We start from the raw sequence: 19,661 nt of genomic DNA, 5'->3' as shown, positions 1-19,661 counted from the left end.
ATAAATGGAATACAGAACGAAGACTCCTTTGGCCTTCTGCTGATCAAAAAATTCCGGAACATGGTAATGCTGTATTTTCAAATGACTAACAGGAGAAAACAACTCCCTACAAGAATCTCCTAGACCATCTTCATTGCAAAATCTTCCTGAAATTCTCCACCTGTGGAACACAATGCAGACCTCTCTCTTTGACCTGCTTTAATGCCATGCCATCTGCAATGTTGGAAAGGAAATATAATACAGCTGTTGCGGAGCAAAGTTGTCTCGGTGATTTGAAACAACCAAAGATTCCAGCCAAGATTCCAGTCCTTTCTATTGCAACCTTTATAACTTCATTTTCTGACAGAAATTCCACATTTTCTGTTTCACACATACACATACGCACATGCATACAAATATATATGATTTCTTATTGAAAGAATAAACATATTAAGAAGGTGATATTAAAATGGGAGGAATTAAAATTGTCACTATTAAGGAGGCATTGCTGCAAATGAACAACTACTGAAATGAAGATGGGATGCCACCTTTTAAATTTAATTTACTATCCCTAGAAACATTATTAAATGAAATTAGAAGAGATAAAGACATAAAAGGTCTGAGAGTCAAAAAGGAGGAGTACAAACTTCAATTCTTCGCCGATGACATGGTTTTTATAGTAGAACAACCAATAGTAACAGGAACTAAACTATTAGCAAAAATAGAAGAATATGGGAGGGTAGCCAGACTTAAAATAAACAAGCAAAAAAACAAAGGCAGTAACGAAAAACCTTACTAATCAACAAGAGAAGGAATTAGAAGACAAAATGGGTATTCAGACAACAAAAAAGGTAAAATATCTAGGAATATGGCTTACCAACAAAGGATCATCGATTAGGGAAGATAACTACAATAAATTGACAAGACAAATAAAAAAAAGATTTAGAAATTTGGAATAAACTACAACTATCATTCCTTGGAAAGATTGCTTCAATTAAAATGAACATACTACCCAGAATCTTATATCTATTCCAAGTGATTCCAATAAAACCGGGGAAGAATTTCTTTAACTATTTCAATAAATTAATTGCAAACTATATCTGGTGGGGGAAGAAAGCAAGCATTAAAATAAAACACAAGGGAGAGAGGAGGACTAGCACTACCGGACTGGGAGACATACTCTAAAGCATCATCACTGATTTGGATTAAAGACTAGCACTACCAGACTGGGAGACATACTATAAAGCATCATCACTGATTTGGATTAAAGACTGGATAGAACTCAAAAATAAAAGAATACTGACAGTAGAAGGATTTCATCTCCAAAGAGGATGGCACACATTCTTGTGGGAGGGAAAAGACAAGCAACATGGATATTTTCAAAAACACATCATTAGACAAGCATTGTTCCAGACATGGCAGGGGATAAAAAAGACATACTACGATAAAATTCCGGAATGGCTATCGACTATGGAGGCACAGATTTACCCTAATGCCATGGACACTGCCAAAATGAAAACCTACAAAGAACTGCTAAACTACCAAGGGGAATTAAGATCGAGACAAGAACTGAAAGAAATGGGTACAGACATTGATTGGTGGCCATGTCAGGTTTCGAGGTCATCTCAAATAAATTACATTTCAAACAAAATCATACTTGAAAATAAAATCTAGATATAAGACAGATTCGGCACAATTTGGATTCCAAAAAGGTCAATATGAATTAGATAAAATTTTACAAGGGACAGATGATAAATTGATAAAAAAAACCTTACAATTACCTATTAAGATACAAATTAGAAGAAGAAGTGGTTAACAAAAATATGATAATTTGGGCGAGAAATTTCATATATAATATTGAATTGGAAAAATGGGAAAATTATGGACAATAAATTATAAACTAACAATGTCTGTACCCTATAAAGAAAACATATACAAAATGTTCTATAGGTGGCACCTCCCACTGGTCAGACTGGCAAGGATGTTCCCGAATATCTCCCCAAAATGCTGGAAATGCAAGCTCTAAAAAGGAACCTATTACCATATGTGGTGGTCCTGTCAGAAAGCAAAAGAATATTGGCAAATGATTAGAAAACAATTAAAAGGAATCATACACCAAAAAATAGAATTGAGGCCAGAAACTTTTTTATTAGGAATAATTATAGGACAATATGAAAAGGAAATAAAATATTTAATCATCCATATTTTAACAGCAGCACGAATAATCTATGCCCAAAATTGGAAGAATAATGATATACCAACAGAAGACAGAGTGATCAGTAAAATTATGGAATGTGCAGAAATGGACAAACTCACAAAGGAAATACAAGGAAAAGAGGAAAATGATTATTATTTAGTATGGGAGAAATGGTGGTTGGAGGAAAGAAAAGAAAAAAGATAAAGAAATAAACGAGAAGATATAAATTATAGATATGAACATTAAGTACCAATTTAGGTTAATAGTTAATTAAAAATATTGATTAAGAGAAGATATGAAATGATGTATTAGGAATATAGATATAAGAAATAGGTTAAAATAAGAAAAAGTAAAGGTATAAACAAAAATATCGATTACCAATGTGACAAATTTGAAAAGAGAATGTATACCTGATTTTTGTTTACTTGTTTGTATTCGTATGTTTTGTTGTTGTTTGTTTGTACTTTCTAATAATGTTTTTTATAAAAAATAAAAAAAATATAATTGTCACTATTAAGGAGGTATTGCTCCAAAATGAATAACTACTGAAATGAAGATGGGAAACCACCTTTTAAAAGTTTATTTTCATATTTTTAAATATTTTTTTAACATAGTGTTCTTTTGCATTTTAAGAATGTGTCTGATTTCCACTAAGAAGTCTGGTATTCATTTGAAAGATAGGAAATCACACTGGAGAGTCTCCAACGGGGGGGGAGGGGCAGATGTGACCAGCTTGGCTTCAATGGGGTTTGTCCTAGGGATGAGCAAAACAACAGAGAGGTGTGGTGTTTTTTTCTTCTTGTTGTTTTCTTGCTTTGTGGAAGGGAAGTGGCTCCTGAAATCAGTGTTTGATCACCATATGAAATCAGGAGTTGATCATTGTATATGAACTTTGTAAAATCAATTAAGTCAAACTATTAAAAAACAAATCATGTAAACCCAGTTTCAAGGAACAATACCATGGGATCAGTTATGGAGGTAGTACAAATGCTATTACTTTGCCAGGATTTCTCATTTTAAAAAAAATCATTCACTCATCCATCCATCCATCCATCCATCCATCCATCCATCCATCCATCCATCAATGTGTGACATTTATTTTCTATGGACTTCACAGAGACTCCCCCTTCACTGTTATAAATACAACATTGCAAATAACTTAGACTTTCATGCCTACATTTAATTATCTTTTTCATCCTTGCTGCTTTGAGGTTTGCTGTCAAATCCCATTATTGCTTGGTGTCAAGTAGAGGGTTTTTTGTTTTGTTTTTTGAGACATGACAAACAAACTGTTCCTTCTTGTTCAAGGTCCCTCAGGACTTGGGAGTTGATGGTTATCTCAAAAGTAATAACAAGTATAAACAAAAAGACAGGGAAAAATATAATCAGAAGACAGGCAGAAACCTCAAATAGATCAAAATCTGTTAATACCTGCCCCTGAAACATCCCCATCTGCAATTCCAGTTAGCTACTGCTTGACCACATGTGATTTTTATCTCAAAGTCTGAGCTTTCCAATTTCTCCATAAACACAGAAATAAAGTATATAGACAAGCAAAGAAACAGGCAGCAACTTTTCTTTTCAACATAAATTAAATATCTCGAAGGAGAAAACGAGCTGGAGAAAGGTGACATGCATTGAAGAATGAATTGTTTTCTTCTATGTATTATGTCCATAGCATTCCTATCAATGCTTTGTCTACAAGGAATGTGTCACCATTCTCATAGTAAATGCAGCACTACAGATCCTCTGCCTCTTCTCCACAAGCAATACCAGTCAGGGGACATCCACTTTGCTAGCATCATTTCTCAGATCTTCCTGTTTTATACAATGATGGACTTTAAGGCACCTCCTTCTAGCAACCTCTTTGAGGAAAGTATGTAAGTATTGAGTTATGGCCAGAGAGAGATATGTCAAATAGACCTGAAGATGATTGAGTGAAATGAGTGAGTGAAAGTGCATTATTTGAATTGTATTGTGCATATAACACAACAACATGTATGCTGATGTCTTGCATCAAATTCGTGTAAATATTCAGTTATGGTCAGAGAGATATATGTCAAATAGACCTGAAGGTGACTAAGTGAAAGGGCATTTTATGAATTATATTATGCATATGATATAGTTACATGTATGCTGACAGGTTGCATCAAATTCACCATGTAGTCTTGAGTCATCGGTAGAGCATGAAATAATTGCTGGCTATATATGATATATCTGTATATTTACAGTACCCCTACATATGCATAATCATTTTATGTACTTTCCATATTTGGTGCCTTTATCTGCTTGATTGATGTTCGATCATCAAATTCCAAGCAAAGAATGTTAGAGAATGGATGTTTCTTTCTGTCCAGTTAGGTTTTGTCATTGTTCCCCTCCTGATTGCTTCTTTCATACGTGGATTGAACCACCTCCTCACATTATGTTTGAATTATTGCTTCTTACATATATAAATTGGATCAACTCCTTATATTACAGTATATTTGAAAGGAGAGGCAAAATAGATATCATATTCTACAAGAAACGAGTTACAGCATATCATGTACCTCTCCCTTCAGGGTCATAACACAGATTTACCAACATATCCTGGCTTTAATATTTGCTGTTAAGGAGATCAATACTAATCCCTATATTTTACCCAATGTTACCCTGGGCTTTCAAATCTATAACAGCCATTTTACTCCAAAGTGGATGTACCATGCCTCAATGGAACTCCTTTCTTCTAAAGGCAGATTAATTCCTAATTACAACTGTGACATTCAGAAATATCCAGTAGCAATGATTGGAGGACCTGACACTGACGTATGTCTTCATATGGCCATCATTCTACACATCTACAAATTTTCTCAGGTAACCATGTATGTGGAGTATGGATACAATCCAGTTAAATTTCTCATTTCATTTTGGTACAAATTGATTGCTGACATAAATAAACACTTACTGAAATCAAGAGGAACATTTTCTTGTTAATAGTTGGATGATGCATGTGAGGATGGCAAACCTCATCTATTTCTAATCAGGGCTTAAACAATAGACTGCACTTAACATGAAGGTTTATACAGGAAAGGAAGCCCCAAAGAAATCAAAGCAAAATTGAGGCAAAAAAAAGAAAAGAAAAGAAAAGAAAAGATAAATTGGGTACAACTAGTCTTAAAAGATTATGGATTATGCTTGAAAGTGTTAGAAGACTCAAATGCCAAATATAAGCCTGTTAATATGTAATGGAACTAAACTTTTGTTTTGTGAACTATAATGAGAAAAAAATACATTAATGCACTTAAAAAAAAATCAAAGCCTATTGTCTCCTTTCTGAATCCTTCTATATTTTCTATAGTTTATGTATGGCTCTGCTCCAGTGACAAATAAGGAGAAACAGGCTGGTTTCTATCACCAAATGTTTCCAAATATGGACCTTCATTATGAGGGAATCCTTCAGCTACTGCAGCATTTTAAATGGACGTGGATTGGGGTACTATCTGTGAATAATCACAACGGGGAGAAGTTTGTACAAAACGTGATACCAATATTTGCCCAAAATGGGATTTGCTTTGATTTCATTGAAAGATTTCCCAAAATTTCTTATTCTACTGACATTCTTACTATGGTGAAAGAAGGGATGCAAATGTACAGCATAGTCATGAACAGCACAGTCAATGCAGTTTTAATTCAAGGTGAAATTGATATAATGATAATTTTGAGAATGTTTCCCTCTATGTCCAAATTTGAAGAGATACCATTACAACTAAAGAGTAAAATCTGGATTATGACAGCTCAGATGGATTTCACGTCTCTTCCCTTCCAGAGGTGGGAAGACCTAGATTTTCTCCATGGGGCTCTATCCTTTGCAGTTCATTCAAGAGAAGTCCTAGGGTTTCGGGAATTTCTTCAGATGATAAAACCGAACTTCAAACAAGAAGATGATTTTATTAGGGTTTTCTGGGAAGAGGCATTTGGATGTGTGTTCTCAGGCACTTTAGTTGATGAGAAGACCAACTCCAGGATGGACAGTCAATCGATTTGTACTGGTGATGAGAAGATAGAGACCCTCCCTGTATCCGTTTTTGAAACAGACATGACTGGCCACAGCTATAGCATCTACAATGCAGTCTACATTTTGGCACAAGCATTACATGTTGCTTATTCAACAACCTTCAAAAATAGAGCAAGAATAGGCATTGTAGGACTTACTGAACTTCTCAAACTACATCCATGGAAGGTAATGTCTCAAATCATAGGGCTTTTTTTTTTTAATTTGATTTATATGCTGCCCTTCTCCGGAGACTCAGGGCGGCTTACAGTGCGTTAAGCAATAGCCTTCATACTTTTGTATACTTATACAAAGTCAGCTTATTGCACTCACAAACTGGGTCCTCAATTTACCTACCTTAGAAAGGATGGAAGGCTGAGTCAACCTTCAGTCAACCTTTCTTTTCTCAATTTCTTCATATATCACACACACACATATATGTACATTTGTCTGTACATCCTACAATGGCCATATAAAATATCTACTTCAATATCATTTTGCTTTGGTTACAGTTTATTTCCTCCCAATAAAATAAGATTCTAAAAAACAGATGGGGTCAGGAAGATAGCAAAATGCCTTTCATGAACACACAAGGATTCATACTGAATACCTTTAGATATATTCCTTTCTGCTTTGCATTTATGTTAATATCTCTTAAACAAACAAAAACCATATTCCAGTATTGCAATGCATTAAATACCCTGATTTTTTTTTACTGTTTCTATTTCTTTTTTATATCTTTCAAGATGTTTTGTAACTGAATTTAATTATTAGATGACATTTTCTTCAATATTATACCTAAAAGCATTTAAATAGTTATGGTTATCTCCCTTTTAACTTTGTTATGAGACTAGTGGGAATTTCCTGAATTGGTTGAATGACAGCATGGAAATACAATATGGTGAGTCAATTAAATTTCTTTCTTCTGCATTTGGCTGTAACATTTAATTAATTGTAGAATCCCGAGTTTCTACATTTGTTTGACTCTTTCAGTTAAAAAGTTTTCCAAACAACATACTTCCAAAGAAAATCAATACTCCTTCTGAATTTCTCCCGAACGTCTGAATTTAGAATAGAATGGTTATGAATGTATTGTATAAATTGTGTTACTAAGCTAATCAAGGAGAGAAGCAACTTAGAACTAAGGAGAGATTTCCTGACAGTAAGAACAATTAATGAGTCGATCAAGTTGCCTCCAGAAGTTGTAAATGCTACCACACTGGATGTTTTTAAGAAGAGATTAGATAACCATTTGTCTGAAGTGGTGTAGGGTTTCCTGCCTAAGCTGGGGGTTCGACTAGAAAACCCTCAAGTTCTCTTCCAACTCTGTTATTCTATTCTATTCTATTCTATTTGTCTTGGCTGCTTTCTTCCACACCAATGAAATCCAATGAATGTCTCACAAACTGAGGAAAAAACCCCTTCCTTCCAGTGTTTTCCAAAACACAGATTATAAGATTTAAGGATGCTTGTACTGTATATATTGAGAACATGACATAGGATGGTAGACACTGTTTGTCCCTTCCATTAAATATAGCTTGCATGAAAAAATATATTTTCTTTCCCATATTTCATCACTTTACAGATCCTGATGAATGGTTTGTCACCTCCCTTTAGTCTCTGTTTTTTGTTTTGTAGTTCAATCAAATTGTAAGAAGCATCTCATTCAATAATACTGCAGGAGAAGCACTGTCTTTCAATCAAAATGGAGAACTAGAGGCTGGATTTGATGTCATCAATTGGGTCACATTCCCAAACAAATCCTTCTTGAAAGTCAAAGTTGGTGGAATAGGATCTGTGACTTCCCAAGAGGATATATTAAAAATTGATGAAGACACTATCATTTGGCCAAGCAGGTTCAACCAGGTTTGGATAATCCGGAATGAGGTTATCAAAGTTTGACTCAATATACATGACTTGTTCCAGTGATTTTTTTCTTACTTTCTCTTGACTGAAATACTAAAAGATATGGCAGGGAATAATACTTGAAATAATGAATTTTAATGGATGGGTTGTTTAATTGACAATACTCCCACCACATTAAAAAAGAAAAAGAAAAAAACCTTCAGAAGTGATGTAATAATATAAATATGTAAACAAACCTTTTGTGTGTACACACAAACACTGACAGACTCATAGTGTTGAAAAGTGGAATAATTGAATTCTAACCAAAATAATTCCAAAAATTAGTATAACTCTTTGAATCTATTCCGTAAAACCCTCTGAATTATATAACCCATATTATTATATAATATATATAATCTTATATCACAGCAGGAATCAGCATCTAACACAGGGCTGTGAAACAACACAAATTTGATACTCCTGATCTAACAAATCTTGTTGATGGTGATAGAAACTAAATAATGTGATTTGTGTTGGTAGTTATTAACCAGAACACTAGAAAATTCCAAGGCCCTAGAAAGTTGAAAAGAACACAAAGAAGACAAGGTAAATTACCTGTGTTCCATGGTCAAGAGAGCTATATGGATGTATTTTTATGTCTGTAGAAGATGACCTTGACTCAAGGATGTTTTTACCTTAGCATCAATAAAAATACCCAGCAAAACTCAGTTCTGTAAACTCAAGCTCTGTAAATACCATGGTATTTTCCTCCCCTTGTTTCCTTTCATTGACATCACTCACAAGGTTTCCCCGCCAAACCTGATACAAAGTAGGATCTTTGTAGATAATACAAATACTGCACAAACTTGAAAAATGCAAAGCATTCTCTTCTATCCTTTATGAACAGATCCGGCCACTTTCTCTGTGTAATAACTATTGCCCTGTGGGTTATGCTAAGACCAAAATAGAAGGGAGGCCATTTTGCTGTTACGAATGTCTTCACTGTCCAGAAAGGAAGATTTCCAATCTGATAGGTGAGTGACGAAAGATAAGTGATGCAAATTTGGACAATGCATTGATATTAAGTACAGTAGATATTTACTTCTATGCAGTCAAAACTTTCTCACAGTTTATAGATGTAGTGTAAGTGTATACTATGAGCTGAATACACATCTTAACACTATTTTGTCACCCAGTGGAAAGATCTCTATTTCTTTTCTCTGGGTAACTCACACAATGGCAGTGGTGGGATGCTGCAACAGTTGATATTCTGTGCAGAGATGAGTTCAACTCTATATTAACAGCTTCAGAAGACCATCAGCATAAAAACCATCTTCAGCAGTTCAAACTGTCGTGTCATTCCATGAAAAAGCTGTGTGTTTTTATGATGTAGAGAGGATATAATTTTGTGCTTCTGCAAACCACAAGTCGCTTTTGGAGATACAATCCTATGCTCTCCACAGCTTTATTTGGCATTTCTATGTTGAATTAAACAATCTGATTGATTGTAAAAAAAAAGAAAAGGAACAATGGAATTAGAAAGAAATATTTATGGAAAGCTTTCTAATGTGGGTAGAGGAGATCTGGAGAACTAGCAAAGTGAGTAGCTGCATTTAGAATGGTAATGAGTGCACTGTTGGAAAACTGAAAGACCAGATTAGGGAGATGTTCAATGGAGAATATCTATTTATGGGTCCCTAAGAATAGACACCAGCTTGACTGCACATAATCAATAAGTAATGTTTATTATACAAGGACATGGCAATAAATCAGAGGGAAATAATCCTTATTTCTCAGAGCTCTTTGATAACTTTTTCTGTGGAGGAAAACCAGGGTCATGAACAAGCCTTCCTTTTTCATGCATCCTTTCCCTTTGTATTTGCAATGCCATTGGAAGGTTCTACTTCCTACAATGTAGATGGAGCCCTGAAAGAGAACAGCTGGCTTTTCAATCCTCTGTAAACTTTACCATACTTTCAATGCAAAACTTGTCAATTTCATACTTAATGAGACAAATAAAGATGCTCTGACTCTTTGATCCATTTATTCATTTCTTCATTACCCACATTTTTATTTCATGTTGCCTCAGTCATGAAAAACAATTTGGTATGCTAGTTAAGTTATGGAAGTTGGAGTGGCAAATCTAAGTTCCAGACTTGTCTTGGCAGATCCTGGTGATCTTCTGAGATTAAATAAAATGATCATAGTAAACAATTTGCAAAAAAAAGAAAGAAAGAAAGAAAGAAAGAAAGAAAGAAAGAAAGAAAGAAAGAAAGAAAGAAAGAAAGAAATTTCAAGAAGCTTCATTGATTTCCAAAGTCTGAGTTAAAAACAAATATGTGTAAATATTTCAACAATGTTTTCTAATGCTGGTCTTATCATTAAAATCTGTTTTTCAGTTTTACAACTAGTAAAATTTAACCTAAAAGAAAAGCTCATATGTTTATTATGCCAGCAGTTACAGGGTTCAAGAGATCAGACTAAGATAACAAGACTTCAGGTTATCCTCAGAACAGTGCATTCATATTCTTTCATTCTTTAATTTTAGAACAATTATGTTTCTAACCTGATTTTTTTCCTAGATATGGATGACTGTTTTCCATGCCCAGAAGATCAGTATCCAAACAAGGAACAGAATTCATGTCTTCCAAAAACTGTAACATTTCTGACATATGAGGAAACTTTGGGGTCCATTTCGGCCATTTGTTCTCTTTCTTCCTCTTTTATCATAGTGTTGGTGCTGGGTATCTTCATTAAGTACCAGGATACACCCATCGTCAAGGCCAACAACCGAAACCTCACCTACATCCTTCTCATTTCTCTCCTGTTTTCATTTCTTTGTGTTTTACTATTTATTGGCAAACCTCATAAAGTAACCTGTCTCCTTCGACAAAGTGCTTTTGGTGTCATTTTTACTGTGGCTGTATCATGCGTGTTAGCAAAAACAATTGTGGTGATTTTAGCTTTCATGGCCACCCAACCAAAGTCTACAATGAGGAAATGGGCGGGGAAAAGATTGGCCATTTCCATTATATTTTTCTGCTCTTTCATTCAAGTAGTTCTTTGTACTGTTTGGCTTTTGACTTTTCCTCCATTCCCTGATTTCAACATGCACTTAATGGCAGAAAACATTGTTCTGGAATGTAATGAAAATTCTTTTGTCATGTTCTACTGTGTCTTGGGCTTCATGTTCCTCTTAGCCCTTGTCAGCTTTACGGTAGCTTTCTTTGCCAGGAAATTACCAGACTCTTTTAACGAAGCCAAATTTATCACCTTCAGCATGTTGATTTTCTGCAGTGTTTGGCTCTCCTTTGTTCCTAGTTATCTGACTACAGGGGGAAAACATATGGTGGCTGTGGAGATCTTCTCCATTATAGCATCCAGTGGGGGGCTCCTTGTGTGCATCTTTTTCCCTAAATGCTATATCATCATACTGAGGCCTGAGTTGAATAGCAAGCAACATCTAAGACAAAAAAAATAATTAAACAACTCTATTTCCTGTTTTTAATATAGCAATACAAAAGAAGTAAGGCCCCAGAGTGAAGATATACAACCAATTCCCAATTTATATGCCAGCCTGAGTCTTTGGAGAGGGCGGCATATAAATTAAATTAATTAAATTAAATTAATTAAATTTACCTGAGGAACAATAATCATCTTAAGTGAGCCTACTTACTATTTTGGGGGTAAATGTACTGTGTTAAAGCCTATATTTTTCTTAGCTTTAACTTCCTTCTTTTAAGAATGTTTTAAAATTCTTAACAACATTTTTATCAGCCTGTTATATAGTTTTCTTTGTCTGTGAAACAACTTGTCTTTGAAAGAGTTGAAATTAGCCCAGGTCTAATGTCTCAAAAGAGGGATGTGGTGGCTCAGTGGCTATGACACTGAGATTGCCAATCGTTTGAATGAACAAACCTTTATTAAACATCTTCAGAAACAATCATCAGAAACAGGTAATGCCAAAATTAGGACAAAAACTAGGGGGAAACAAGAGGGAAAACTGAAGAGTAGCAAAGAGATAAAAGGACAGAGGACTTAACATCAACGATTTATGTTGTTATATATTCATATGAGACGATATAGCTCAGTGGCTAAGACACTGAGCTTGTCAATCGAAAGGTCGACAGTTCATCGGTTCAAATCCCTTGTGCCGCATAACGGGTTGAGCTCCCGTTACTTATCCCTGCTTCTGCCATTGGAGAAGCTGGGACAAGTAAGCAGCTCGAAAGCACTTAAAAAATGCAAGTCAAAAAATAGGGACCACATTTGGTGGGAACAGTATTCTGTGCGCCTTTGGTGTTTAGTCATGCCAGCCACATGACCACGGAGACATCTTCGGACAGCGCTCCCAGCTGAGTTGGTGGCTCTTCGTCTTTGAAATGGAAATGAGCACCGCCCCCTATAGTCGGGAACGACTAGCACATATGTGCGAGGGGAACCTTTACCTAATGTCTCAAAGTTATATTTCAGCAAAGTGATTTATCAGATGACCTCCCGTTTTTCAATTAATGAAACGTGGAAAGGTGTGTTTTTTCTTGGTCTTGGCTTGTGTAAACCTGGAATAGCAGGTGATGATAGGAAATAAGAATTGAATGCATCTTCCCTCGTATGATGCTAAAGAAGCAAAAGATTTCAGGACTTTTCTGTTGTTGTCTTTTAGTATTCTAAGACATTGCCAGAATATTACTGATTATTTAAAAATTAAAATATGAAGAATAAATGGAATACAGAATGAAGACTCCTTTGGCCTTCTGCTGATCAAAAAATGTCAAAACGTGACAGTGCTGTATTTTCAAATGACAGGAGAAAACAACTCCCTACAAGAATTTCCTTCACCATCTTCATTGCAAACTCTTCCTGAAATTCTCCACCTGTGGAACATCATGCAGACCTCTCTCTTTGACCTGCTTTAATGCCATGTCATCTGCAATGTTGGAAAGGAAATATAATACAGCTGTTGCAGATCAAACCTGTCTTGGTGATTTGAAACAACCAGAGATTCCAGCCCATATGTTGTTGTTGTTTTTTATTAAAGAGTTTTACAAAAAGAGAGAAAAAAAATTTTTACAAGTATTTCCCCATCCCCCTGTCCCTTCCTTACCCCCCCACCCCCCCGAACTTCCAAGAACAAAATACAGGGTATAACAATTAACAATCATATGCTAAACTAAGCTAATTAACTAAGGATTCCTATCCCTCCCTTCACACTTTAACTCCCCTTTTACTTAATTAAATATACATACACTTAATTTTTCTATTCATTCATAAGCTATTTGATATTTTTTAGTCCGACATTTGTTTTGAATATAATCAATCCATCTTCTCCATTTCGATATATTTCTTTCTTGTGAATGATCTTTCAAATATGCTGAAATCTTCGCCATTTCTGCCAGATTCGCTACTTTTAATGTCCATTCTTCAATAGTAGGCAAATCTTCCTTCTTACAATATTGCGTCACCAAAAGTCTAGCTGCAGTTATTAAATTTAAAATCAATTTAGTCTCTATAACCATACAATCTGTAATTATACCCAGCAAAAACTATTGTGGAGTAAACTTTATCTTCTTTTTAAGAATATTTTGGATAATCCACCATATTTTAATCCAAAATGCTTTAACTTTTTTACAAGTCCACCATATATGATAATAAGTGGCATTATCACAATCACATCTCCAACACTTAGATTGCAAATTCGGATACATACCAGCCAACTTTTTAGGATCTAAATGCCATCTATAGAACATTTTATAAAAATTTTCTCTTAAATTTTGTGCTTGCGTAAATTTTACATTGCTAACCTATATTTTTTCCCAAGTTTCCATCATTATTGGTTCCTGAATGTTTTGTGCCCATTTTATCATACAATCCTTAACTAATTCCGTTTCTGAATCTATTTCTATCAATATATTATATAATCCTTTTATATGCATTTGACCTTGGTCTTTAATTTGTTTTACCAAATTTTCCTTGTTTTGCATGATAACAGTTCTCTGATCTTCTTTCCATCTAGCTTGCAACTGACCATACTAAAACCAAGTTTGAATTATTCTTTCTTCTTTTAATGCATTTAAAGATTTTAACTGCAATACACCCCCTTCCATTTTAAGAAGCTCTTTATAGGTAATCACCTCTTGCTTTTGTTCTACACTTATATTCTCTATCACATGTCTGGGTATTGCCCATATAGATATCTTATCATTTAACTTATATTGATACTTTTTCCAAACTCGTAACAAGGCATTCCTTAATATATGGCTTTTAAAGGTCTTATCCACCTTTTTATCATATAATAAATAAGCATGCCAGCCATATAACAAATCATATCCTTCAATGTTCAATATTCTTTCTTCTGTTGAATTGATCCAATCACTAATTATTGTTAGGACAGCTGCTTCATAGTATAATCTTAGATTAGGCATTTTAAGACCTCCTCTTTCACGTATATCTTGCATTATTTTTAACTTTATTCTCGGTCTTTTCCCTGCTCAAACAAAATTATTAATGCCCTTCTGCCATTCCCTCAAATTTTTGTCTTTCTTGAGTATTGGTATCATTTGAAACAAAAATAGAAACCTAGGTAAAACATTCATTTTTATTGCTGCTATTCTTCCCAACAGAGGTAATTGTAGTTTTCCCCAATTCTCCATCTCTTTCTGTATTTTTTGCCATAACAATTCATAATTATTTTTATATAATTTTACATTTGAGGCTGTAATATATACCCCTAGATATTAAACCTTTTTTACTATTTCAAATCCTGTTAGTCTTTCTAGTTCTTCTTTTTGCTTTACCATCATGTTTTTAGTTATTATCTTTGTTTTTTTGTTTATTTATTTTAAATCCAGACATTTGTCCATATTGGCTAATTATATCCATTAAACCTGTAGCTGATTGTACTGGTTGAGTTAAAGTAACAACCAAGTTATCTGCAAATGATCTTAATCTATAATCATTATGTCTAATTTTAATTCCCTTTATTTTATTTGACCCTCGTATTTTATTCAATAAAGGTTCCAAAGTTAAAATAAACAATAATGGTGATAAAGGGCATCCCTGGCTTGTTCCTTTTTCAATTTTAAAAATTTCTGTTAAACCACCATTAATTATTATTTCTGCTGTTTGTCTCTGATATATTGCTCTAATAGATTGTGTAAAGTATTCTCCAAATTGCATCTTTTCTATTATTTTCAATAAAAATTGCCAATATATAAATTTGAAGTAAAATAAAAAAAATAAAATAAAAATTCAAATGCCTTCTCTGCATACAAAAAGATAAGCACTGCAGGGACTTGATTGTTCCTTTCCAAATATTCCAATAAATTTACAATTTGTCTTACATTACATTTCATTTGTCTCCCACTTATAAATCCAGATTGGTCATTATGAATTATTTGTTGCATAATTACCATTAACCTATTTGCTAATATTTTAGCAAAAATCTTATAGTCAGTATTTAAAAGCGATATTGGCCTATAATTCTTAGGTTGACTATGGTCTTGATCCTCCTTTGGAATCAATGAAATAAAAGCTGTTCTCCAGGAAGGGGATACATCTCCTCCGGCTTGAATCTTACAAAATAGTTCCTTAAGCGGTTCTACCATTTCTAACTGCAAATTTTTATAATAAACAGCTGTCAGTCCATCTGTGCCTGGAGCTTTACCCCCCTTTAACTGTTTAATTGCTAAAATAATTTCTTCCGAAGTTATTGGTTGGTTCAGTCCTACCCTTTGCTCTGGTGTAATTACAGGGATATTCTCCTCCTGTAAATATCTGTCTATGTCTTTGCCTTGAATTGTATCACTAGCATATAACTTTGTATAGAATTCTAAAAAAGCTTTTTTAATCATATTTTGTTGATATACCTCTTTACCTTTGTATTCTATTTTTTCTATAGTACATAGCTTTTGTTTTTTCCTTAACAAGTAGGCTAACCATCTACCTGATTTATTTGCATTACAAAAAGTGTTATGTTAAGCATATTGTAAGTTAGTTGCCACTTGGTCTGCCATCAACATATTAAACTGCCCTTGCAACAAATTTATTGTTTCCTTTATTTTCTTATCTGTTGGATTTAATATAAGTGCCTGCTCTTTCTTTTTTATTTCCTCTTCTAAGTCCCTCCATTTCTTTTCTTGTCTACGTCTATATTTATTATTCAAATGTATTAAGGTTCCTCTCACATATGCTTTACTTGCATCCCAAACCATTTCCATAGGCGTACCCTTGTGCATATTCATAGCAAAAAATTCTTTCATTTGTTTTTTACATTCTTTCACATTTTCCTCATATCTAAACAAATTTTCATTTAGCCTCCAGACCTTCTAGCTCCATTTTCCTGCTCTAATTCCATCCACACTGGACTTTGATCAGATAAAATTCTTGAACATATCTTCATCTTCTTTAGCCTAGAGAAGAAATCATTAGTGATTAATATAAAATCAATCCTAGAAAAGGATTGATGTCTATCAGAAAAAAAAAAGTAAAATCCTTTTCTTCAACATTTCGTTCCCGCCAGATATCTCTCAGCTCCATATCATCCATTATATCAAAAAAAAGATTTGGGCAATCTTGCAAGATTTTGGGTATTTTGAAGTAATCCTTTTTTGGGTATCCAATACTCCATTCCAATCACCCATTAATATACACGATTTATAATCCCATTGTATTATTTTGGTATGCAAAAGCTTATAAATTTTTTCTTGCTGTTGGTTAGGAGCATATACTCCAATTAAAAGTGTTTTCTTCCCTTCTATTAGGAATTCAATTGCAGTATATCTTCCTTGAGCATCTGCCTCAATTAATTTGGCTGTTAAATCTGTCCTTAGGTATATAACTATACCATTTTTCTTCTCTGAAGCAGATGCAACAAAATGTGTCCCCAATCTAGAATTTATCAAATATTTTTGATCTGTCACTCTAATATGTGTTTCTTGTAGGCAAATTCCATCATTTTTAAACTGTTTCAAATAATGAAATATTTTCTTTTTCTTTTGTGGTGAATTTAAACCATTGACATTCCAAGTCAAAAATTTAGTTACCATTCTTGGCACCTTGAAGCTTTAAGAGCGCCAGCTGAAGATCCTCCTGCACCTTTCTCTTCGGCCTTGCTCCTCCCACTGCTTCGGTTTTTGTAGCTTCTTGAGCTTTCATTTGGGTTTGCTGTATCTTTAAATCTTGTTCTTTTCGCTTTGCTGCAGCGCGAGTCTGCCTTTGATCTTTTGGTTCTTCTCTTTTTTCTGCTACTTCCAAAGCTTGATCAGTACCAAAAAATTGCAATAAATCTTCTTCAATAAGCGATGTCTCTCCTGCAGCTTGTGGCTGTTTACTTTCCTTCTGTCCCTGTATTGCCAGCTCTTCTTTTTTCCTCCTCATTTCCTGAGATGGTGGGCATCCAGCCTTTAATACATTAGTATAAAAATCTCTTGCCTTCCAAATTGTGTTAAGACAATACCTTTCTCCCATATCCAGTCCAGCTGGAACATCCCATCTAAACTGAATCTGTCAATTTCTAAGTTCATCCACCAAAAAAGCAAACTCCTTTCTGCTTCTCAACATTTTGGGGGGAATTTCTTTCAGCACTAAAACCTCTTGTCCTGCAATTTGAAGTTTATTTTTATAGAAAGCTTGTAAAATTTCATTTCGGGTCCTCCTCATTGTAAAGTAAATCACCATATCTCTTGGCAGTTGATTCTGTCTGACAAACAAGGAATTAACACGATATATTTTGTCAATTTGCAATGAGAGATCTGCTTGTTGCTCCCCAGTTATCTTTGCAAAAGCCTCTGCAAAGATCTCTCTCAGGTTCTCTCCATTGTGTTCTCTCAGACCTCTTACTCTCAGGGCAAATTCCATCACTCTATATTGTAGCATCACCACTTCATCGTCTGCCCTATCCACCTTGGTCTGAACTTCATCCATTTTATTTTCCAAATTCAGATTAGACTGATTAATTTCTTCTACTCTTTCATCCAACAATTCAATGTGTTTTGCCAGACCCTGAAATGCCATTACTATATCTTCTCTTATTTCCTTATTCCGAATTTGTATGACTTCTTTAATTTCAGTCCAAACTGCAGTTTTTCCACTTTAAATCTTTCTTTCTTTGGTGTAGAATCCAGTAATCTTAAACAGCCTTAGAAGCGCTAATGATGTTAACTATCACTTTCACTATAACTTTCACTTTCACGCCCTGTTACAGTTCATGCACCATTTTTGCCCATATGTTGTTTTGATGTGCTCTCTATTATAACCTTTATTACTACATTTTCTGACAGAAATTCCATACAAATATATATGATTTCTTATTGAAAGAATAAACACATTAAGAACATGATGTTAAAATGGGAGGAATTAAAATTGTCACTATTGGGGAGATATTGCTGCAAAATGAATAACTACTGAATTGAAGATGGGAAGCCACCTTTTCTATGTTTATTTTCATATTTTTTTCATATATATTTTTTCAACATAGTGTTCTTTTGCATTTTAAGAATGTGCCTGATTTCCACTAAGAAGGCTGGAATTTATTTGAAAGATAGGAAATCACAATGGATAGTCTACAATGAGTGATGATGGAGGTAGATGTGAACAGCTTGGTTTCAGTGGGGTTTGTCCTAGGGATGAGCAAAACAACAGAGAGGTGTGGTGTTTTTTCTTCTTGTTGTGTTCTTGTTTTGTGGAAAGGAAGTGGCTTCTCAAATCAGTGTTTGATCACTGTATGAAAGCAGGAGGTGATCATTGTATATGAACTTTGCAAAATCAATAAGTCAAACTATTAAAAAACAAATTATGTAAACCCAGTTTCAAGGAACAATACCATGGGGTCAGTTATGGAGATAGCACAAATGATATCACTTTGCCGGGATGTTTTTAATCCATCCATCCATCCATCCATCAATCCATCCATGCAATATATATAGAAGATTAAATGTTAAAGTAGGACTTATCGTATAGTCTTAAAGTGGAAGGTGGTTTTGAATTGTTGTAATAATATATAGATATAAGTTTGGGAGAGGAGAAAAAAGGCAGATTATTGCCAAATTGGGAGTTATAATACTATTATGTTAAATTAGAAGTTATTCTACAATGTTATAGTATAATGTTTTTTTCTTTTTTTTTTCTTTTCTGAAATGTATGGATAAAGGGGGATGTTATAATATTAATAATATTTTTAGTAAGTAAAGGTCAGTATTTAGAGGAGGGAGTAAGTAATCTGTTATGAATTAGGTTTTTTGTTACGAAGAAGTCACAGGGGGGGATGGGTGGGGAGGGGGGGTTAGGGAGGGGGAGGGGAGGGAAAAAAAGGGGGAAAATTTGTATTTGAAAACTTTTTCAATAAAAAAAAATAATAATTGTACAATACTAACACTGTGTAAGTCGTATATATGTTATTTGTCTTTCACCTTGTTTTTTTATGGTGGATGAATCGCCAGGATGGTCACACTGTATTCAATATAAGTATATGTAAATAATAAAATAAAAAATAAAAAAAAATCCAGGGAGAAAAAAAAAGAGGAACATTTTTCTTTCAACTTTATTTTGAAATCAAAGAAACATATATTAACAGTCACTCCTTCTTCAATTGCATGGTTATGAGGATGGAGAACC

At 34.2% G+C, this 19,661-nt stretch overlaps 1 protein-coding gene and 1 pseudogene across 1 annotated transcript; one reads left to right on the top strand and one right to left on the bottom strand.

Moving 5' to 3' along the window:
* The first annotated feature begins 1,449 nt into the window (after window positions 1-1,449).
* On the top strand, window positions 1,450-11,590 carry LOC132710332 (vomeronasal type-2 receptor 26-like). Its single transcript, XM_087893406.1, has 7 exons — window positions 1,450-1,561; window positions 3,855-4,056; window positions 4,738-5,029; window positions 5,514-6,395; window positions 7,845-8,072; window positions 8,959-9,085; window positions 10,634-11,590. Exons 1-7 carry the CDS (start codon window positions 1,450-1,452, stop codon window positions 11,530-11,532), a joined length of 2,742 nt encoding a protein of 913 aa, XP_087749532.1. The 3' UTR covers window positions 11,533-11,590.
* Window positions 11,591-17,084: 5,494 nt separating this feature from the next.
* LOC148113813 (uncharacterized) lies at window positions 17,085-18,257 on the bottom strand (annotated as a pseudogene).
* Window positions 18,258-19,661: the final 1,404 nt, after the last annotated feature.

Source organism: Pantherophis guttatus, chromosome 4 (assembly GCF_059756535.1).
Source record: "Pantherophis guttatus breed Tessera chromosome 4, ASM5975653v1, whole genome shotgun sequence".
NCBI lineage: Eukaryota > Metazoa > Chordata > Lepidosauria > Squamata > Colubridae > Pantherophis > Pantherophis guttatus.
The sequence above is the reverse complement of the archived record's forward strand: the minus strand, read 5'-3'. Positions and strand labels throughout refer to the sequence as shown.